The sequence below is a fragment of the Chanodichthys erythropterus genome, chromosome 15 (assembly GCF_024489055.1).
Source record: "Chanodichthys erythropterus isolate Z2021 chromosome 15, ASM2448905v1, whole genome shotgun sequence".
Classification (NCBI taxonomy): domain Eukaryota; kingdom Metazoa; phylum Chordata; class Actinopteri; order Cypriniformes; family Xenocyprididae; genus Chanodichthys; species Chanodichthys erythropterus.
The window spans coordinates 5312816-5335795 of record NC_090235.1 but is presented as its reverse complement, the minus strand read 5'-3'; the positions used below and the strand labels follow the sequence as shown (position 1 = coordinate 5335795).

At 41.4% G+C, this 22980-nt stretch overlaps 2 protein-coding genes across 4 annotated transcripts; one reads left to right on the top strand and one right to left on the bottom strand.

The window, feature by feature from the left end:
* Positions 1-405: 405 nt before the first annotated feature.
* Positions 406-18010, bottom strand: trim46b (tripartite motif containing 46b). 3 transcript variants are annotated; one of them, XM_067411150.1, is made up of 12 exons: positions 17667-17702; positions 10346-10601; positions 10071-10221; positions 9131-9329; positions 8768-8914; positions 7238-7333; positions 6902-7155; positions 6702-6823; positions 4495-4833; positions 2917-3146; positions 2740-2807; positions 406-1001 (listed from the first exon to the last, which is right to left on the bottom strand). In XM_067411150.1, the coding sequence occupies exons 1-12, from the start codon at positions 17688-17690 to the stop codon at positions 563-565; spliced, it is 2325 nt and encodes a 774-aa protein (XP_067267251.1). In that variant the 5' UTR covers positions 17691-17702; the 3' UTR covers positions 406-562. The 3 variants fall into 3 exon arrangements, with proteins under 3 accessions (XP_067267251.1, XP_067267249.1, XP_067267250.1); XM_067411148.1 differs by lacking the exons at positions 406-1001; positions 2740-2807; positions 2917-3146; positions 17667-17702 and adding exons at positions 3535-4337; positions 17909-18010; XM_067411149.1 differs by lacking the exons at positions 406-1001; positions 2740-2807; positions 2917-3146 and adding an exon at positions 3535-4337.
* A 1270-nt stretch (positions 18011-19280) lies between these two features.
* On the top strand, positions 19281-20163 carry s100a10a (S100 calcium binding protein A10a). Its single transcript, XM_067411151.1, has 3 exons — positions 19281-19432; positions 19524-19689; positions 19809-20163. Exons 2-3 carry the CDS (start codon positions 19549-19551, stop codon positions 19974-19976), a joined length of 309 nt encoding a protein of 102 aa, XP_067267252.1. The 5' UTR covers positions 19281-19432; positions 19524-19548; the 3' UTR covers positions 19977-20163.
* Positions 20164-22980: the final 2817 nt, after the last annotated feature.

Below are 22980 nucleotides of genomic sequence, written 5' to 3'. Positions count from 1 at the left end.
ATTGTAAATGCTCAAGTTGACAGCTGAAAGAGTTTGACAGATCTGTCTTGACAGCACATGGCTAGAGGTTAAAAGAGCAGATGTTTACGATAGCATTGTGGGTTATAAAATGAGGCCTTGTGTAACAGTCTGGAATTTCTGCTCTGTTTGGAGATTAATAAACAAAAACACTTTAATACAAGGTATATTATATCACTATAATATACACAGTTTGAAAGAAATCTAGTATAAAAAAAAACTTTGAGGCACATTTCCTACACAGAGAGATTGGTTGGGAAATATATATTTTTCCATATATATATATATATATATATTGTGTGTGTGTGTGTGTGTGTATATATATATATATATATATATATATATATATGTGAATATGCATTTTCATGGGTATATAAGTGGCATCACCACATTCATAATTCAGTTGAAGAGGTTTATAATTTAGCAAGCAAAGCAGCAATAAAGGCCTCTCAAAAGGAAAAGGAAAATAAGCAGAGGTTTATGTTGGGTGCAATTAAAAACAACCATCTCTTAAAATCGAATTATAAAAACAATCAATCAGAGTTCAGTTCAGTTTGGTAACACGTGATTGAATGGTGACTCGTCTAACAGGGGTTTGATTTGCGTTGCGATTGGCTACCAGCTCCTGTAGCTGCAGAGCTCCGCCTCCAATGAAACAGAATGCAGGGCATACGGGGGCGGAGCAGTCCACAGGTCCCTCCCATAGTGGGCGGAGAGAGTGGGCATCGTAAAACGTGACACGGCCCTTCTCAAAGTCGAGACAAATTCCTAGTCTCGGAGGCAGTGGATAGGTGACACCATTTGGAGAAGAAGGGCCGTTGCCATTGGTGAAGCCAGACTCTCGGTAATTAGCATTGCCGTGATGGGAGTTGGGGGAGGAGGGCAGGTAGATCTTGCCCATGCCCATTGTGAGGAAAGAGAAAGGGGGAGGAGAATCTGATGAATCCTCGGCTCCACTGTCATGGCCGCTGTCTGGATCATATCTAGCAGACAGAGAAGATGAGGTTAAAGGCGACATGAAAATTGGTTGAAATCAAGTACCATCCATTTTCCACTTCAATTGGAAATATTGTGCCTTTTAAAAGGGGTAGTAATAGTGATAGTGATAGTGACGTGAGGCCAAGTATGGTGTCCCATACTCGGAATTTGTGCTCTGCATTTCACCCATCCAAGTGCACACACAGTAGTGAGTATTGAACACACACACGAACGATTGTTGCTGTGATTTTTGCTTGGGAGCGATTGGGTGCCTAAGTTGTGGGTAATGAGAGTGGAAGAGAGCGCTGTTCATTCAATCCCCCACCTACATTTCTTGCCGGTACTGAGACTCGAACCCACAACCTTCTGGTTACAAGTCTGACTACCTAACCATTAGGCCAGAACTGCCTCCATTTCACATGTGGAACATGGTGGAGACACTGATCTATAATATAGATCAGAGGTTTTCAAATTTGAGTCCAGGGACTTCTAGGGGCCACAGGAAAGTGCTAGGGGGTCCGTGGAAATGTTTAGGGGAAAAAAATGTTAAAATAAATAAACTATAAGATTAAAAAAACAATAATAAAAAGATTAAAATAAATAAAAAAATTGATTAATATAGACATTTTAAATAAATAAATAAATGAATAAAATAAATAAATATATTAAAATAAAATATTTTTATATTAGCAAATGAATAAAAATAATTTAAAAATAAATGAAAATTAATTATAAAATTTAAATAAAATAAAGAAATGGATTAAAATAAATAATAAAAATTAGACTTAATTTATAATAATAAATTAATAATAATACACAGCATAGTACTATAGTGAGTAAAAAAAACATTAATAAACTAAATATTTTCCAAATATTTTACACATCTTTGGGTCTTTATAAATAAAAAGTTATAGCTGCCTTTTAAATTTTAGGATGGAAGTCCCTCACATGAGACAACATATAGGGGTCTGTGGCATCTAAAAGTCTGAAAACCCCTGATATAGATATCTTATCTATATCTAATATCTTATGTATAATCTATATATAAAAAACAGTGAACAGAGAGCAAGTCTGTATGGTATGGTACCTTCCTGGACTCCAGTTCCCAGCATCCTCCTGTTCTACACACCTGTCTGCACTTCCCTCATCAGTCTTCCAGTCTCCCTGGATTCCCAGCACCTGTTGTCTTCGTTAGCACTCCCTTTAAGTTTGGACTCACTCCCTGCACTCCTGGTCAGTTCTCTTGTTTATCTTATGTGTGTTATGCTGTCTACCTGTTCCTGGATTACTAATAAAGCCTGTATCATTGTGGATTTCCGTACTCGCTTCGTCTATACAGCAACACCCATAACAATCATTCAAGCTTTCACATTTTGTTGTGTACACATGTATAAATAAGGGAGATTTTTAAAATCCGATGTGGTTATTTGGGTTTATTCTTTATTATATAATTATTGTTTAGACTACTGCCATGTTTCCGATTTGAATGTGTGATACTTTATTAACAAACGCCCGACTTTGAGGTACAAGTTTCCCAGGTGCACTTGAAAGCAGCATATCATATTCCCAAAATCTGTTGAGCTTTTTATTTCGATTGTATTAGTTCAAAATAATTTCAGTAGTTTTGGTCATAATAAAACCAGAACTGAAAGTGTCATACCTTAACATTAACATATTTACATTCTCTACTCATGTTTATTTTCTGTCCTCTCCCTTTGTTAATTTCTGAGATTTTGTACTTACCTTGGACTAGCCATGTCTTGAGGCAGATGAAACCACTCTTGAAGTTTGGACTCCAGGCCCACTCCAACCTGTAGAATATAGAGAGAAGAGTCAAAGACAGAAAAAATGAAAGGAAAAAGTGATACAGAAGGAGGTACGGGAAAGACGGTTAATGTTTTCCTTTGCTGCAGAACTTGCCTTGACCAGATATGAGCCGGGCTCCACTGAACATGCCCAATAGTGTCGGCCCTGCGTTATGGCCACATCACCCACAAGCAGATCCGCTGTCAGGTGACAGGAAGTGAGGGCCCGATCGGCGGCCTGCAGCAGGGACAGACCAGGCACACTGCGGGCACAACGCTGCTCCTTACTCACCACCAGTCTGTCCGCATGCAGACCCCAACGAGAGTCCAGGTAAAAATTCAACACTGTCAGAGAGGCGGAGGGAGACAACAGCGAGGGAATACGGGAGAAGTTTTGAGAAGGATAGAAGAAGAGGGGAAAGAGGGACACAGAATTAAGGCACCAAACGGAGGGATGTAAGAGTGGGTGGAAAAGGAAGAATAGGAGATATATGCAAAAGGAGGACATAGCATAAAAACAGCAATCAGGAAAGCAGTAAACAAGGAAAGAAGACAAAGAAATGCACTCTGGGAATAGCAGGGTGAAATCAAGACTGCAAAAAGGAGGAAGATTTGCATTCAAGCAGACAGGCAGATAAGAAAAAGTGTATTTTCTATTTGAATGTATTTTAAAATGTATTTTATTTCTGTGATGGCAAAGCTGAATTTTCAGTGTCACATGATCCTTCAGAAATCATTCTAATATGATGATTTGCTGCTCAAGTAACATTTCTTATTATTAATGTAGAAAAAGATTGTGCTGGTTAATATTTGTGAAGACTGTGATACATTTTTTTTTTCTTTTTTCAAGATTCCTTAAATGAATAGAAAGTTCAAAAGAACAGCATTTATATGCAATAGAACTCATTTGTAACATCACAGATGTCCTCACTGTCACTTTGATCAATTTATTTTGTACTTGCTGAATAAAAGTATTAATGTTTTATTAATAAATTATTTATTAAATGTTTCTTTTTAATCTTTTACTATGCATGATGAAAATTTGTGTCACACTCGGTGAGCTGCTTGAAGTGTGAAAAGGCTTGAAGTGTGAAAAGAAACAAGTATAGATGTTTAAAATAAAAAAAAATTGGAAAAAAAAATGTGTAATACTTTATAATATTAGCTACATTCCAGTTACAATTTTGTCATGAACATCTGCCTTCTGTCTGGATGTTGCAAACCTTGGATTATTATTTGTAACATGGGCCTCCATTTAATGTGTTAATATTAATAAACATTACACAGCATTAAGGTTTGCTTGTGGCCACATTTACAAAGCGGATGGGTCAACATTCACATCAGTTCAAAATATTTCACTACATCGAGGGTTTTGCGTGGAAAATAAACATACTGGTGAATTAAAGAATAAATGGCTTAAATAATAAAAAGATGAGGCAAATATAAACAAGAATAAAGATACAAAAACAGAAAGAGTTTTGAGGGCTATAAAAAGGAAACAGGGAAGGTGGCAGTATAGAGCTGTTGTCAATAAAGCTGGGAAACAAAACAATGGAAAAACCAAAGGTTGGAGAGACGAAGAGAGATGGGAATGGATAAAAAAGAAAAAAGATAAAGAGAATTGATGAGCAGATGACTATCATTTGGGAATGAATTCTGTTTGTACCAAGTCTTGTTGAAAAAAACTTCATACCTGGAGCTGGTGGTGTGTGTAAATATACTTCCTCACTGTATTCTCCGAAGCCGGCCTTATTGCAGCCTCTCACCCTCAGCACATACACACTGTCCATCTCTAGCCTGTCAATCACCGCGCAGGTCCCGGTCACCTCCTCCAATCTCTGCCAGCCCCAGCGAGCGGCAGCCAATCCCCCGTGAATCCCTCCTCTTGCCCCGCCCCCTGGAACCACCCCACGCCGTCTGAATTCCACAGAAAAATGCCAGGCAGGAGTGGAGTCTTGAGGCAACCGCCAACAGAGGAAGAGCTGGTCGTAGGCAAGGGTTCGCTGGGTGTCGATCACAGGAGCGAGAGGGGCTGATGGGATAGGTCATTTTTGGCTAGAGTTAGAGTTCTAGGAACTTAGTTATAGGAACTAGCCACATGGCTGGTTTTCCAACCACTAATAGTTCCCTGAAGGCCATTTTCCTGGTTGCATTTGCACCGCCAGTAGGAACTCTGAAGTGATGTAACCCACTGACTTTCTTTCTGACGTCGCTGAGAATGCCAGAGCAGCACACAGCGTTCCTATTCTCCATTAGTTTATCTGATTAACAGTCCCGTCTAGGGGTATAACGATATACTGAGGTCACGATACGGTACGTATCAAAATTTAAAAATAAAACAAATTCAAATAACAGATTTATTTAAAAAACATTAACAAATTTCAGTAACTTTCTTTGTTGTACATACAAGATCACATTTCAAGGTTTAATATTAAACATTCTGTATTCAAATTAACAGCTGAATAGGTCTGTCTGTCACTGAAAAAAATGTTAAATTTAACATGAACTTAGAATTAAGAAGCTTAAGACAGAACTTCATAAAGCAAAGCATCTTTTGCTTTTCCATGAACACAGCTGTTGCTGTGGTACTGCGGTGAAAGAATGCCATGACTTTTCTCATGCGACCAAGCAAGAGACTGACACGAGAAACATTTAAACCTGCTTCCAAGATTCGATGTGCAAGATTCAATGTGTGTGCAAAACACTTACTGAACTAGAGAGCTGATTGAGACACACCCTTAACATGCGGTGACAACCCGGCTTCTCTCACTGCAACCTCCATGTTGCATGCGTTGTCAGTAACAACAGCAGTACTACGAGGAGCACTTTCAAGCTCGCTTTTAAAACTTTGGCTGTATTAGTTCCAGTGTTTGATTAAAAAAATCGGGCGAGTCAGAAGCATGACACTTTCCATTTCCCACTCTGTGTTAATAACATGCAGCGTGACTGTAATATAACTTTGACAAGTGTCAAAGCTATATTTGTGTTTTTTTACCGTCGTCCTGTCGCGTGACTGGAAAACCAAAATGCTGCCAGACGTCGGACTTATAAGAAGACGGGTTTTCTGCAACTGCGATGAAAGCACACGCGACGCTGTTGCAGAGTAGGTCATGTCGGCAGCTCAACCAATAGGATTAGACTGCCGTCGTATCGTAAAAGTATCGCCACCACTCTACATATCGTAACATTTTTCGTAACATTTTTGCATCGCGAAATATCGTACTGTGATATATCGTTACACCCTTAGTCCTTTCTAATATGTTATTAGATAGAACTGTTATACAAAGAAAGTAGACATATGAAAAAGTGAAAAAGTATTTGCGTTTGCCGTGTGGTTGATGCCCAATGTCATAATCAAAACATAATCATGTTTTGCTTGGTCCAAAGTCTCCTTAGCGTCAAGGTTGAAGTCCATCTATCACTGTTTCCCATGTTCGTAGAGTTAGTTTGTCTATAATCTGTGTGTGTACACAGCTTTTTTTTTTTTAAATGGTGGGTACTGGTGTTTCACGTGCGTTCGGCCAATCAGTGCACACTTATGTCACTGGTAGTTCCTATTGTGCTGGGTTAGATCCTACTCTGAAGTAGGAGCTAATTTAGTCCCCCCAAAAGTAGTTCCTAGCACTAAAATCATTCCTAATTCCTGCAGTGCAAACACACCAAAAAGCGTGTTACTTCCGCCAATAGTTCTAGAAACTACGGAAAGGTTTCTCCGTGTGTAAAAACACCTTTAGTTACACTGCAGACAGTGTTTTCTGTCATTAAAATCTGTTCATTTATAAAAATACAGAAAAAGATTCTGAAAGCTTATTACACCGCTTGAAGGAAATCTCATAATATTTTAGCCCTGTTGTATTCTACACATTTACAAGTGTAAACAAGTGTTACAAGTGTTCCTACCCTGAATGAAGTTCAGGTCTGTGAGGAGTTTGAGCTCTCTGGAAACATCAAGCTGGAAGTGACGGAATGAGGGATCGGCAGAGAGAGAGAAACGCTGCATAGCTTCAATAGACTGGGCCAATCTGAGAAAAAGAGAAATAATAGTCCAGTGTTTTCAAATTCTGGCATTAGTATTATCAGCAGATAGTAAGTCGTCCCACCTGTTGTGTGTTAATCTGGCCGCGTGCACAAAACTCGATGGGTCATTTTCTTTGAGCAGCTCTTGAGTGAAAGCCATCAAGCCGGCGTGCTCCAGCAGGCTGCGTTTTTCAGCCACCTGATTGGCCAAGGCCTCTGCCCTTCTCTGCCGCGAGCTTTCCAGAGCTTGAGCCAGCATTGTCTGTCTCTCAGTTAGCAGCGCCATTATCTCCTTCACGCAGTGAGAGAGCTGCTCTTTGGCTGATACGCTGTTCACCTGCATTCATGCACACAGACAATTGCTCAGCGCATCAAACACCTGCATTCCTTTTCTGACAGAGATGAAAAGGTGGGCGTACCTCAGTTTGAGTGACAGCACTCTCCAACTGAGTGATCTGAGTCAACACCATGTCTTGATTGGACAGAATGTAGTTCAGCTCCTTGGTGATCTTGTCCTAGGGTTTACCAAAACACAATGTAAAAAATGTTCAACTTTCTCTTTCTGAAATGAAGAGATTAATTTAAAGATCAGGCAAGATGTTGATATATTTCAACAAATATGCATGGAAGAAATGTTTTTTTTATTCATGCATTTATAATCATTCATAAAAATATAAAAGCACTTTCATCCCTGGAATGTTTTAGTGGCAAGAATGACAGAATGACATTGCAATGCATCCCATTTTTGTTCAGATCTTCAAAAGCTTTCAAAAGCCATTGTGATTGTTATGTATTGTTTTTATGCTCAACGGATGATTCAATTACCTATCATGTTCTTTAAATCGTGCCATCCTAAAGAAGAACCATCCCTGTTAAAGTAAAAATAACTCACTACAGAAGGATCACCCACAATGGAGTGTGTTTACTGGCAATTTATTGGCTTTACAAAAGTTTACAAACCATTGATCTAAGACATGCGGTGAATAGAGTTGCACATCACAGCTAAACAAACTTAACATCATTGTGCAAAATGTTTGTGAGGGATAAACTCATCTGATCACATGATCACTTTTCCCCCCATTGTTGTAGTTAAAGGGTTAGTTCACCAAAAAATTTAATTTATCCCATGATTTACTCACCCTCAAGCCATCTTAAGCGTACATGAATATCTTCTTTCAGATTAACACAACTGGAGTTATATTTAAAAATATACTGGCTCTTTCAAGCTTTATAATGGTAGCGAATGGTGCTCCTGATTTTGAACTCCAAAAAAGTGCATCTATCCATCATAAAAGATATCCATGTGGCTCCAGGGGGTTAATAAATCAGAGGTCACTCTAACTCAACTTGCATAGGCCGTCTGCCAGAAGCTAGTTATTTTGGTTTATAAAATTTTATATATGGATTTTTATTTTTATTTTTTTTACAAAAAACCCATCGCCTCACTCTAGAAGGCCTTTATTATCCCCCTGGAGTCATATGGATTACTTTTATGATGGATAGATGCGCTTTTTTGGACTTTAAAATCAGGAGCGCCATTCACTCCCATTATAAAGCTTGGAAGGATATTTTTAATATAACTCTGATTGTGTTCGTCTGAAAGAAGAAAGACATATACTCATAGGATGGCTTGAGGGTGAGCAAATCATGGGATGATTTTTCATTTTTGGGTGAATATCCCTTTTAAGGTGCTCCTTACTCTATACAACTATACATTAACTGTGTATGGTACTGCATTGGCACTGCCATTAGGGGGCACTGTTGTTTCATTTAAAAAAAAAAATAAAAAAATATATATATATTTTTATGTACATTTGTTTATTTGCACATCCTTGGCTTTTAAAAATGTATTAAATCAATTTCTTTAGAAGAAAAAACATGGAAACTTAATATGATACAGTCATTTATTCCAGGTACACCATTAAAATAGAGATGAATTGAAAACATACCTTGAGACTCTGGTAGGCTTGGGTGATGGGTGCGATCTTGTGACCCGCATGGACTCGGCGCAGTTTACAAAGTGAACAAAGAAGCATCTGACATGACTTACAGTAAAACTGCAGCCTCTCCTGATCATGTTCTGGACATGTCAACACCTAGAGAGGTGGAAAGAAACTTTATGATGGATAAAATTTGCATCCGCATATGCAGTTTGCAAATATTCTGTTTCACCTGAAAATGAATCATATTATGGAAGTAAAATGGCTTGCAAATGCAGTTTCATGTTAAATAATTTGTTATCAGATCCTGGACCTCAAGGTATGAGAGGCAATCAAGTAGTAATCCTGGGCGGCACAGAAGAAGCTGCTCACCTTTGGCCTGAAGTTCAGGGTGGGCTGAACGTGTTCGTGCTGGGCGCGGGGAGTCCCCCAGGGGTGGTAGAGTTTGAAGCACTCGTTACAGAAGCTGGCTCTGCAGTCTGAACAACCTTTAGTGGCCTCCAGGGCCTGTGGGGGTTTACAGAACTGACACATCACAGCCACACTGCCCAGACTCACTGTGTGCCTGTACCTAGAGAAGGCAAGAGAAAAGGCAGGACCTACAGTGAGGCGTTTGTTTGTTTGCCTGTATGCAGATTTATTCATGTAGATATAGTAATCACACTGGGTAAGTTGTTTATTTAAGATTCTATTTAAGATTATTAAGTTTCTAATTAAATAAGTAAATAAGTTTAAATGCTGATATTATATCATATTTATTATATTATATATTATATATACTAGGTCACTAATCAAATAAGTAAATTAGTGTAAATGCTTAAATTATACTATATTTCATTGCAAATATAATATTACTATTATATAATATTAAAATATAATAGTCATTTATTAAATGTATTTAAAATTATATTTAATTCTCTAATCAAATATGCATAAATGCAGCAAATATATTATTATATTATATTATAATTTCATTACAGTTATGTAACACAACACAATATTGTATTGTGTATTTAAGTTCCTATTTAGGATTCCTATGTCACTAATAAAACAAGCATAAATGCTGAAAAAATATATATTTTATTAAACAATATAATATTAAATTGTGTATTTAAAATCCTGTTTACGATAACTAGATCACTAATGAAATAAGTATATATTATAATGCCCAGATATTATTATTATAATTTTCAATTGTCTTGATATTAGTCTGTCATTTAGAGCATTTGTATCTATATTCTTTTTTTAAATTTCATTACAAATATAATTTATTAAATATATTTACTTGAATGTATTTGAATGTGTATATTACCTTTCTACAATTCTCTCCAGTGTAAGGTTCCTCATGCACTCAGCCAATCCTCTCTCACCTAGTTCTACATCTCGCCCACAGGGGGCGCAAGGGAAAAGCATGACAGTTGGAGGGCCTTCCTTTCGCCTGCGACCTGGGTACGTCCCAGAGCCTAAACACATACATACAGTGAGATAAACTGATTATCATACACCCAGTGAAATAAACTGAATATATCAACCTGTTTACATTGACTTGACTCGAGATGATGCATACGGTTTCTTGTCTTTACGCACCTGAACGCAACAGCCGGTCCACGCGGTCAGACTTAGGCAAGGGTCTACGCATCTGCCGCGGGGACCGCATGTTGGGGGTGGAAGCGGGTGAGTTGGGCTCCGGGGGGAGCTCGGGCTGAGGGTACCCGCTCTGAACCAGCACCTCAGAGGCACACATGAGACACACGCTGTGCAGGCAAGGAAGTACAATTGGCTGCTTCACAATGTCCTTGCACACAGGACACTGCAATTCCTGCTCCATACTCTTCATATTGGACTGAAAGGAGAAATGGAGGGGAAAAGAAAGAAGAAAGATGAGCAGGAGTGGAAGAGATGGCAAGCAGAGATATGGATCTAAGTGCAGGGGTTTTATTAAAATGTACAATATGAGTTTGCTTCACATATCACACTTTCAGATGCGCACAGTTAATCACAAACTCTGGATCAAACCCTGAGTTGAAAGAGAACATGTATCGAGGGTTGTGAGCCTGCTGAACCTGATCTAAACCAGGCTGTCTTGTCAACTCTAAAACTACTCTGTTTGTTCAACTAGCTTCATGCAACAGGCCACTGGGAACAATCAGACTCATCAACATGGAAAAATACAACCAACTACAAACATGGCACTAGGGACAGGAAGTAACACAAAAGTCCTAGAAAGACATAGGGAACATATGCTGAATTGGTAATTAAAAGGCACAATATGTAAGATGTTTGGATTAAAATATCCAAAAACCTCTAGAACAATGTTATATAATTTGTTAACTTGTGTACTTTCATTATCCCAAATGTTTCCAAGAATGTTTAAATCCAGAGAAATAAGCAATTTTATCCAGGATGTCGCCTATCAATGACATCATACACACATTACCCTAGATTTTTATTTTGTAGAAACCATGGAAACACCAAAGACGCTTTAATATGTGTTTTATGAGACAGGCGAGCAACTGTTTGGATGGATACATTATTTGACAAAAAACTATTCGTGTTATATAGCTAAACACAGTAAGTCTTATTGTTTGAATCTCATTTTCTTGATTTACAGCAAGTACATGTTCTACCATGCCTAATATAGATCTAGCTTAATGCAGTGCGCAACAAGTGTCTGTCACGGGCACACACAAGAACAAGATGGTAGATCCAAGTGCAGCATAAGTATTTATTGGGGAATCCAGAAGCGTAAATCCAAATGCAGGCAAGGGGTCAAAATCCAGATAATCCACAGTCCATAAAAACAAAAGCCAGAGAAACAAACAGTGCACATAACAATACAGCAAAACACAAACAAAGGCAGAAACAACAGAGACTAAATAGGCAGACACTAATGAAGAAACACAAAACAGCTGAGTGCAATGAATGGGATAATGAGTCCAGGGGTGAGTATGGGAATTGTAGTCCAAGGGGTGAAAACAAGAGTCCAGGATGGAGTGCCCTCTAGTGGCTGACTAGGGCACTCTTACTAGTGATTGTGACATTACCCCTCCTCAAAGGAGCGGCTACCAGACGCTCCACCAGAAAACAAAAAAGAAAAACACAAAAACTCAGGAGGGAGGTGGACAGGAGGAGGATCAGGGGGAGGGATGGTGGGCCAGGACCAGAGCCCCCAACCGAAGGCCAGGGGGGAGCCGGTGGAACGAACCACGGGGGCTCTAAGAGGGTCGGGGTCCTGGCTGAATGCCAGGGCGGCACTGGAGGAACTGACTAGGCGGGTTCCCTGGGGTCTGGAGTCCTGGCTGGTTGCCAGGGCGGCACTGGAGGAACTGACCAGGCGGGTTCCAGCGGTTCCAACGGCCGGGGCAGTGGCAGCAGGGCAGGAAGCCTGGACGACGGTGGCAGGACAGACGGCTTGGTTGACGGCGGCAGAACAGAAGGCTTGGTTGACAGTGGCAGAGCAGACGACCTGGGCGGCGGCGGCGGCAGGACTGGCGGCCTGGGCGGCGGCAGCAGGGCAGAAGGCTTGGATGGCGGCGGCAGGGCCGAAGGCTTGGATGGCGGCGGCAGGGCCGAAGGCTTGGATGGCGGCGGCAGGGCCGAAGGCTTGGATGGCGGGGGCAGGCCTGACCAAGGGTGCTCTGTGGCCGTATCAGGGAGAGCGGGCAGCTCGGTAACGGTCTCCGTGGCCGTATCAGGGAGAGCGGAGGACTCAGGGAAGGCAGCGGGCTCAGACTGGAACCGCTCAGGGACGGCAACGTGCTCAGGCTGGGGCCGCTCAGGGACGGCAACGTGCTCAGGCTGGGGCCGCTCTGGGACGGCAACGTGCTCAGGCTGGGGCCGCTCTGGGACGGCAACGTGCTCAGGCTGGGGCCGCTCTGGGACGGCAGCGTGCTCAGGCTGGGGCCGCTCTGGGACGGCAGCGTGCTCAGGCTGGGGCCGCTCCGGCGCCGGCAGGGCAAGGCGCTTCGGTGGCGCCGGCAGGGCAAGGCGCTTCGGTGGCGCCGGCAGGGCAAGGCGCTTCGGTGGCGCCGGCAGGGCAAGGCGCTTCGGTGGCGCCGGCAGGGCAAGGCGCTTCGGTGGCGCCGGCAGGGCAAGGCGCTTCGGTGGCGCCGGCAGGGCAAGGCGCTTCGGTGGCGCCGGCAGGGCAAGGCGCTTCGGTGGCGCCGGCAGGGCAAGGCGCTTCGGTGGCGCCGGCAGGGCAAGGCGCTTCGGTGGCGCCGGCAGGGCAAGGCGCTTCGGTGGCGCCGGCAGGGCAAGGCGCTTCGGTGGCGCCGGCAGGGCAAGGCGCTTCGGTGGCGCCGGCAGGGCAAGGCGCTTCGGTGGCGCCGGCAGGGCAAGGCGCTTGGAGAACCAACGAACAATCTCTAGAGTGGTCTCCAGGCCTTGTAGGACGGAGGAAGCCCTTTTCCTCCTTCTCCTCCGCTTATGAGGGTGAGGCGGTGGCTCACCCAAAATGGACTCACTGGCTGGAGCGGGCTCTGGAGTGGACTCACTGGCTGGAGCGGGCTCTGGAGTGGACTCACTGGCTGGAGCGGGCTCTGGAGTGGACTCACTGGCTGGAGCGGGCTCTGGAGTGGACTCACTGGCTGGAGCGGGCTCTGGAGTGGACTCACTGGCTGGAGCGGGCTCTGGAGTGGACTCACTGGCTGGAGCGGGCTCTGGCTGAGCGTGGGTTGCCCAACGGCTTCTGTGGGAGAGATAATGGACAAAGATCCAAAAATCCAGGATCTGGAGCCCCTCCAACTCCCACTGAGGAAGGGGGTCGTCAAGGCATCCATTAAACACCCCTTTAAGCGCCTCATCATTGTACCGCAGCCCTCTCGCCATAGTCCAAAAGAACTGGGCAAAACTCCCTACCTCGCTCCCCTCCTGACGCAGAGCCACCACCGCCCGAAATAAAGCCATCCGCTCCCCAATGGAGGCTGGGGGAATAATCCGAAAACTCATGCCGCTGGATCTGTTAAATGGTGTTTTGTTCTGTCACGGGCACACACAAGAACAAGATGGTAGATCCAAGTGCAGCATAAGTATTTATTGGGGAATCCAGAAGCGTAAATCCAAATGCAGGCAAGGGGTCAAAATCCAGATAATCCACAGTCCATAAAAACAAAAGCCAGAGAAACAAACAGTGCACATAACAATACAACAAAACACAAACAAAGGCAGAAACAACAGAGACTAAATAGGCAGACACTAATGAAGAAACACAAAACAGCTGAGTGCAATGAATGGGATAATGAGTCCAGGGGTGAGTATGGGAATTGTAGTCCAAGGGGTGAAAACAAGAGTCCAGGATGGAGTGCCCTCTAGTGGCTGACTAGGGCACTCTCACTAGTGATCGTGACAGTGTCTCATAGTAGCCACCGAGTGAATGCAGAGTAGCATTATAACAACTTTCAACACACAAATGTATCTATTATTATAAACAGCTAGGGCTGGGCGATATATCGCATGCTATTCTCACGCGCATTTCGTCAGTAAAGCCGGTTCCCTGATTACCGCTAAATCGCCATCACCTGCTTTCAAATGGAGCGGCATTTAATAGACAGAGCCGTAGTTCACTGATAAGCCACGCAATATCGCGTTCAATATCGATATGAATCGCCGTCGATATTGAACGCGATATTGCGTAGCTTGTCAGTGAACTACGGCTCTGTCTATTAAATGCCACTTCATTTGAAAGCATGGATGGCGATTTAGCGGTAATCAGGGAACCGGCTTTACTGACGAAATGCGCGTGACAAAAGCATTCCATATATCGCCCAGCCCTATAAACAGCGCTGCTTTACCCCACATACGCTTGACCGGAAGAAGCGGAAGCAGCGACTGTGATATAATAAAAGTTCCGCTGCTCTCGAGCCGTGTGTCGCATTTGTCTCTCATTAGCAATCACTCCAGCAACCTCGTTTCTGCTTGCATATACTATATTAACATTAAAGGTGCCCTAGAATTATTTAATTTACCTCGGCATAGTTAAATAACAAGAGTTCAGTACATGGAAATGACATACAGTGAGTCTCAAACACCATTGTTTCCTCCTTCTTATATAAATCTCATTTGTTTAAAAGACCTCTGAAGAACAGGCGAATCTCAACATAACACCAACTGTTACATAACAGTCAGGATCATTAATATGTACGCCCCCAATATTAGCATATGCCAGCTCATGTTCAAGGCATTACACAAGGGCAGCCAGTATTAACTTCTGGATCTGTGCACAGCTGAATCGTCAGACTAGGTAAACAAGCAAGGACGATAGCGAAAAATAGCAGCTGGAGCAATAATAACTGACATGATCCATAATATCATGATATTTTTAGTGATATTTGTAAATTGTCTTTCTAAATGTTTCGTTAGCATGTTGCTAATGTACTGTTAAATGTGGTTAAAGTTACCATCATTTATTACTGTATTCACGAAGACAAGACTGTCATTATTTTCATTTTTTAAACACCCACAGTCTGTATAATTCATAAACAACTTCATTTTTTATAAATCTCTCCAACAGTGTAGCATTAGCCGTTAGCCACGGAGCACTATCAAACTCATTCAGAATCAAATGTAAACATCCAAATAAATTCAATACTCACATAATCCAATGTATGCATGCAGCATGCATGACGAACACTTTGTAAAGATCCATTTTGAGGGTTATATTAGCTGTGTGAACTTTGTTTATGCAATGATAGAGTCAAGAGCTCAGGAGGGGGCGGAGAGCAAGAGCAATTAAAGGGGCCGCAACCGGAATCGGCGCATTTCTAATTATGCCCCAAAACAGGCAGTTAAAAAAATGAATTTAAAAAAAATCTATGGGGTATTTTGAGCTGAAACTTCACAGACACATTCAGGTGACACCTTAGACTTATATTACATCTTGTAAAAAAACGTTCGATGGCACCTTTAATAATCTCATCCATGAACATGATTTCTGCCCTAGTCCCATCTTGATTCTTTTCCACCGGCTGTAGACGTGAAGACAACACCTCCTATGATTCTGTGAAATCAAGCCATAATAAAGCTACGCCTTTGTTTTGAATAAGCAACCTCTAGCGGTGAAACTTTACATATTGTGCCTTTAAGAAATATTTCATAGTAGTAGTACTACCAATGTTGAAAACAGTTATGCCGCATAATATTTTTGTGGAAACCATGATACATTTTTTAGGATCATTTGATGAATAGAAAGGTCAAAGGAACAACATTTACTTGAAATAGAATTATTTTGTAACAATGTATGTCAAATCTGATACTGTAGATCAGGTGTCAGCAAGTAAGTTTGTCATTGAGCCAAAAAAAATTTTTCACCACTAGATGGCGGCCCAGAACATAGCCAATGGATAATTGATTATTAAAATGGATAATAATTGCGACACAACAACAAATCCCCGACAGTAAACGAATTCCCTGTTCTATTTCTGACATAGTTAAAGTGCTTTGCAATGGTCAGTTTGCCGCATTCACTTTTAGCTGTTGCAGAAAGTGTAGTGCGTTGCAACGCAAAGAAAATCGTATCTGGTGTAGACACGGTGATAATATTAGATGGCACCACGAGACGAAGATCTATTTCAGAACCAGCCGCTATCCAAATAATCTGACTGCAGGGCGCAGCCCCTTAAAAGTTTTAATTTCTTTCAAAAACCTTACTGACCCAGCCCAAACTTTTGAATGGTAGTATATGTCCATGAATGTATTTTGTTGTAATGGTGCAAGCAGACTAATCAGAAAATTTCCAAATATTTCCTGAATACACCATTATTTATGCAGAACAATGCAAAACTTGATATACTTGTATGTATAACAATCACAACATCAATTAACTCAGTACCACATGCTCCTGGATCAACATTCCCAGTCATAACCCTGAACATCCCCTCAAAATCAGAAACAAATGGTTTCAGGCCTTATCCCTTAATAGCCATGCATATTATAAAAAAATTGAACTGGTAGCTCTTTCCATGATGATAATATGAAAATTCAGATCATGGTACAGCCACATAATTGTTAAATTTAGGTGCTGAAGTCATATTTGGGACAGAATGTTTCATCTCCATGAAGAATTATGATGTTTCTGTTGCACACTGATTTAAAGAAAAAGGAAAGAGGCATATAAAATGAGTAAAGAGACTAGATTTTCATGCTGCCTGGCTGCTGAGAGAAACATGCACACCTTTATAAATAGCTGTCTCTGGTGCGCTGCTTCCAGCCTGCAATGCTCTTTAAAAATGGATAGTGACCTGATGTTAATGATTTAAGCGGACAGCTGGGTGACATTGAAAGCTCTGTAAAAGCCACATCATCTTAAGAATGACCTTGTCCATCAGACACACACAGTAGGCTATAAACATATTTCTGGTGACTGTATGAAGATTGACTGAGCAACAGCACCACAAACATATCTGACACCTGTTTTTTTCCAAACAAGCACATATATTCAGAATTTGCATCTCCAAAACCACAAAAAAACATATGCACAAATAAAACACGTTACAAATGAGTTAAGACCTTTAGAAACCACCATGACAAAAAGATTCTTATTGATTCTGATAATCACATGCCCAGTATACAGTACAGCTGGTTATCATTATTATAGTTAACCACTGGCCTGTCCCATACACTGGCAATGTCATCTTAAAACCTAACTGTATATCTTTGCACTAGACAAACAATTTCCCTTTACGCATGCCATAGGAAGGCCTACAGCAGCTTGAAGACACTAATGGGCTTCTTTATCAGCACGCGGTCATTCAGCAATGTCAACCGGCCATATATGTCACTCCATCCCGCAATACAAAAGATTTAACGTGGTTTTACTACAAAACAAACGCGACTGAGGTTTGACCTACACAGATGACTGTATGACCGGTCTATACGGCAGACCAGCTCGAGCTGTGTTCGGCAGCGCCCTTACCTTCACCTGAAATCTGGGCGCCATTACGGGATCCTGCCGTACTTCATATGAGAGCACTGATGTCGCAAATCTGTGCGACTTACCGTCATACACACATTTAACTGCAATGAATGTAAACCTACTTGCAGTTTCCAGCCAGCTAAATCAATTAAACCAGTAACACGCCACATGCCGTCGAAGCATCACATTGCCACATGCACGATGCGGATTAAATACATTCTATACAAATCTTGCAAATGTACCGTTTATGTTCCGTTTCTTCGCAGCAGACCATCATATGTCAATGGGGAAATCTTCCGTTGGCCGCCATTGTCTCTTTCAGGTTGAAATGTGGGTTAGTAGGATGTCGCTACATCAGCACGCAGCTGGAGATGCTTTCAAACGCGCTCGTTCTCCTGGCCGCATCCCGTTTCCGTGGCAACGAGCACGTCCGCTCCATCAGCACAGCAGCAGGATTACCAGCCTACCACAGTATGTCTAATATCACAACTTATAGCTTTTGCATTTCTTGGTATTATCAGCGTATTTTAGTCAAATTGACAGTCTTGTCCAATCATTTTAAAATGGCATTGTAAAACAAGCAATTGAAAAGGCGAAACTGTGCAGCACTGTTCCTTTTAAGCTTCGAAACATTTACGCATCGAATCAGTGATTCGGATCTTGTATTAAACTCGCGTGATTTCAGAAAACGAGGCTTCGTTACGTCATGTTGTTTCGAAGTTGGTTTTAAAAAAATGTAAATTCCGACCCTGGTTCAGTTTTATAATCTATGTTAATTTTAAATTAATTTTATAAATTATAAAACAGTACTAACACGTGTATAATACAAAAAATATAATGACATAGTGTGACATGCACTGCTTAATAGCTAACTCAAAACAAGCATTAGCCTACATTAATAAAAGAACGTGAATTATACAGAACGTTCTTATTTCATTTTAATTATTTATTTTTAAATTTAGTAGATGACACTTTCACTAAAACATATGCAATGGTTTTGTAAAAGGTGGCATTATGAATTATTGGGCTGAGTTTTCGATGCACTTGAACCGTTTTGACCAGCAGGTGTCGACAGCCTGCGGTGTTGTTTCGAGCTCTTTCAAACAGTGAATCATTTTGCGAAGCAATTGGTTCATTTGATTCAGAGATTCGAAAAGCTTGAGCTTCGTTTCTCCCGTCATTACCGGAAGGTGACCATGTTAAGAAATCAAAATAATTCTTTGTGGTATTTGGTAGGCTACAACTAACATATATTTTACTTTATGTGATATTTTCCAAATAGAGTAAGCATTTTAATCGTATTGTCAACCTCTATATTGAAATGTACTATGCTGTAGTGTAGTTTACTTCTGGAAATGTGAAAAGTATCCAATCATTGGTCCTATTCACTATGTTGGAATGTTGTGGGTGAGGGTGTTGCTATGCAGTTGCTAAGAGGTTTTTAGTATGCTGCTATGTGGATCCTTGTTAGCTATGTGGCAGGCACAACTACTTTATAAAGCTTGGCCAATATGAATATGTCAACTCATAGTAAATATATAAGTAGTTTGCAATTTCTGGTGTTTGCTGTCCACCATTTTGAGTTAATCAATCTACATTGAACACACAAAGTCCGCTTAACTCACACACATTGGTATGCTGTGCTGTAATGAATTGCTCAACTTCTCTGATAAGAGCTTCTCCTGCCCATGGGCTCGGCTGCAGCCTATAAAGTCTTGAGAGAGATAACTAGCACTTCTCAAATTCTTCACTCAGACGCCTAAACGGTAAGCTCTTCATTCTGATGTTTCTTTTAGCATTTAACTGCATTGTCAAGATCAGTTGTGTTAATGTTAGATTCATATCGGCCTTCTATAGTGCTGAACCCAAGCAGTGAGCAGCCATGCCTTCCGAACTAGAGACTGCCATGGAGTCCCTCATCATGGTTTTCCACCGGTACGCTGGAAAAGAGGGCAGGAGCGGCACCCTGACCCGCCGTGAACTCCGAACCCTGATGGAAAACGAGCTCTCTGGGTTTCTCAAGGTGAAGATCTTCTGTCATTCTCTTTCACAAATTTAATTTTCTAAGAATGGGAAATCCAGACCAAATAGAAGCTTTCTCTCATTTCTTTAACTCATTATACTCTCTTTCTTTTCCTACAGTCTCAGAAGGATCCCACCACCATAGACAGAATTATGAAGGACTTGGACGCCAATGGGGATGGAGAAGTGAACTTTGAGGAGTTTGTGTCTTTGGTTGTGGGTTTGTCCATCGCCTGTGAGGCTTGCTACAGGGCGCAGTTAAAGAACACACAAACCTGGAACCTATGAGTTTGTGTTGATGCGTGTACATCAGTGTCGAATGAAAACCATAAAAACTACTTTTGCTGCAAGGTTAAAGTACAGTGGGTGTGTGTGACAGGACTTTGGCCTACAAACAGTATTCTTTGAGCTTTAAACATGTCTGTGCTAAAAGCAAAATGTTTTTATTTAAAATAAAGCTTTAAAATATTCAAAAGTCTTCATGTGCAGAACTTTATTATTAAACTATAGCTGCAACACAGCCTACAACGCTGTTGTACTCTCTCTCTTAACCTCACTGTCACACTCTTGTCTTTTAGGGTGTGTCCCACGTTGTAGCAAACCACTGTTAATGGTTACAATGCAAAATGGTTACAAGGCTGCTCAGTTGGAAAGATAGAAGTTATAGAAGTTAGAACTCAATTAGAATGTAACATTCTGTATTACGTATGGAGCCCCTAAAGGGACATGGTGAAGAAAAAAAATCTGAGATGGTGGGAAAATTATTTGTCAATGCTTTTGCGTTCCGGGAACGCAAAACATTTGACATTATTTTTTCTATCATCTAATTTTTTTCCACCACTATGTCCCTTTACGGGCTCCGTACCTTTTTATCGTTGCTAATTGGATGCTAATTACTATCTAATAGTTTCCAAAGCAACAGTAAAGGAAGGCATTTTTGACTACCATGGTAAAATACTATGTTAGTCAATGGGGGGCGAGCTCTGCTTAGTTACTGACATTCTTCCAAATATCTTTCTTAGTGTTTAGCAGAACAAAGAAATTTACACAGGTATGGAACAACTTGAGGGAGTAAATGATGACAGAATTTTCATTTTTTGGTGAACGACCCCTTTAAAGTCACAGTGAACTGGAAGCTGCAAACGACTTTTCTCCAGTGTTGTGATGTATTTCCAATAGAATGAAATAGAATATTGAATAGAGGGCAGGGTTTTACTTGAGCGCTCCTCCTCTCCATCTCTCGCTCATAGCAGACTAACAGTTGGAGGGGAGTGGTTTAAGCATTTTCAACCCAAGTTGTCAAACTGACGTCATCAGAGAAGGAACGCCATTCCAGACCGGAAGTAACTTTTCAGATTTTGATTAAAGATTACCACGACAATGTGTATTTTTATGTGTATTAACTTGCACTAACAAAGTAAATAAGGTCAATTTTAAGGCACAAGGAATGTTTTATACCTCAATACATCCAACACACATGAAACCTTTCCATTCCATAAAAGGTTCTTGGAAAAGCATTCTTTAGATTATTAAAACGTTCTTATAAGAAATAAAAGGTTATTCTAAGAACTGTTCACTGGAAGGTTCTTTGGGGAAACAAAAATGGTTCTTCAATGTGAAAACCTTGTTTTGGAACCATTATTTTTTAAGTTTTTTAAGTTATAGATTTTGGGGTCATAATTTCACATAAGATTAATACAAATTTTCAGATTTTTTCCTTCTTTATTTAAAGGATACTTTGTCATTAGTCACACCAAGTAAAACTCCAAAAACTGTTTCTTGCTTTAAGAAACCTGTAATTTTGTGGCTTCCTCGTGGTCAGTTTAGCATTAGTATACATAATATATAATATTACATAATATACTATTAAAACTATTAATACTACTACCACTATAATTGTAACAGTTATGTTATGTTTGTGTTTTTTTTAGTTTCTGTTCCCTTTATTAGTTGTTAGTTGTCTAGTTTCCTTTGTTTGGATCATGTATACTCCTGTGTTTAAATTACTCTTGGTTGGTTCTATTTGTTTGTGTTTATGTGTGGTTAGCTTTTCTCCTGTGATATCCTGTGTTTTGATTTTGTAAATAAAGACTATATATAGATTCTGGATGGAATATTCCCTTCATCTTCATCTTTATCTTTGTGCTTGTTTGCAACCACACCAGTGACATAAGAACTGACCCTCAAAACAAACAATAAAGAAGAAAAACGATATGGATCTGCCAGCTGTTCGTCTCCTTCTCCTCACCCCAGATGATCCTACCCTTGAGGACCATGCTAGTGAGTTTCTGGACCTTGCAAATCAAACACATTACCACAACAGTACACTTATTTCTTTTTCCTGGCCCGATCTAAATTCTCAAATCAAAAAACGAATTCCCCTGCCTGATGATAGTTGACAAGGGGAGTTTAAGGATGCCGCTTGTCCCAGCTTCAAGTCTTCTTCATTGCTGCGGGTCCCTCCCAGCCTCCCACTCCATCCTTCTCTGACAACGACATTCAGTTCCTTTGACCCACCTCCGCTGGCTCTCTTCAGCTCCTCGGCTTCTACTTCAGTGGCTCCACCCAGCTACTCAGATTCGCCTTGGGCTTTCAGGTATCCAGCTCCACCCTGGTGTGCCGACCACCTAGGTCAACATCGGGGATCCGAGCCCCAGACTCCACCTCGGCCTTCGGCTCCAACCCATCGGCTTCACCTTGTCCACACTCCCTTGGCTCCACCTTGGTCCATTGTTGCTATGGCTTTGCCTCGGTCATCTGGATCTCTGGCTATGTCTTGACCCTCCACCCCTCTTGCTCCGCCGGGCTCCTCCTCCATCCAGTGGTGCCATTGTCCTCACTCCAACAGGCTCCACCCCAGGCTGCTTCACATTGGCCCTCCAGGTGTCACCCAGAGTCTTCAACTCCTCGGCTCCACCTGGATCTCTACTTCTCCCGGCTCCATCTCAGTTGGTCAGACATCTGGCTCCATCCAGGCTCCTTCCTCCATCAGTTCCGCCATGGCCTTCATTTTGGTTTTGCACAGTGCCCAAGGAAGTCGACCGGAAGTTGAAGTCGGCCGCGTGCCGCCATCTTGTAGCAGAACTTCACTTGCGTTAGCATCCCATTGACTCCCATTCATTTTGGCGTCACTTTGACAGCGAATAACTTTACATCTGAGCTGTTAAAGACTCCATTTGTCCATAATTTATTTCTAAACATACACGACAATGTATAAAGGGCTCCATTACCTTCTATGTTACATTATGGCCCCGTAGAAACAGTTTTTGTAAAAATAGGCTAACGATTGCGT

What these genes read in the sequence shown, in the direction of transcription:
- s100a10a (XM_067411151.1), top strand. Translation starts at nt 19,549, where the DNA reads ATGCCTTCCGAACTAGAGACTGCCATGGAGTCCCTCATCATGGTTTTC. An exon ending in AGCTCTCTGGGTTTCTCAAG is followed by an intron (nt 19,690 to 19,808) that starts GTGAAGATCTTC and finishes CTTTTCCTACAG; the next exon opens with TCTCAGAAGGATCCCACCAC.
- trim46b (XM_067411150.1), bottom strand. Translation starts at nt 17,690, where the DNA reads ATGGCGCCCAGATTTCAGGTGAAG. An exon ending in AAGCCTACCAGAGTCTCAAG is followed by an intron (nt 7,334 to 8,767) that starts GTATGTTTTCAA and finishes GGTAAACCCTAG; the next exon opens with GACAAGATCACCAAGGAGCT. An exon ending in GCCAGATTAACACACAACAG is followed by an intron (nt 6,824 to 6,901) that starts GTGGGACGACTT and finishes TCTTTTTCTCAG; the next exon opens with ATTGGCCCAGTCTATTGAAG.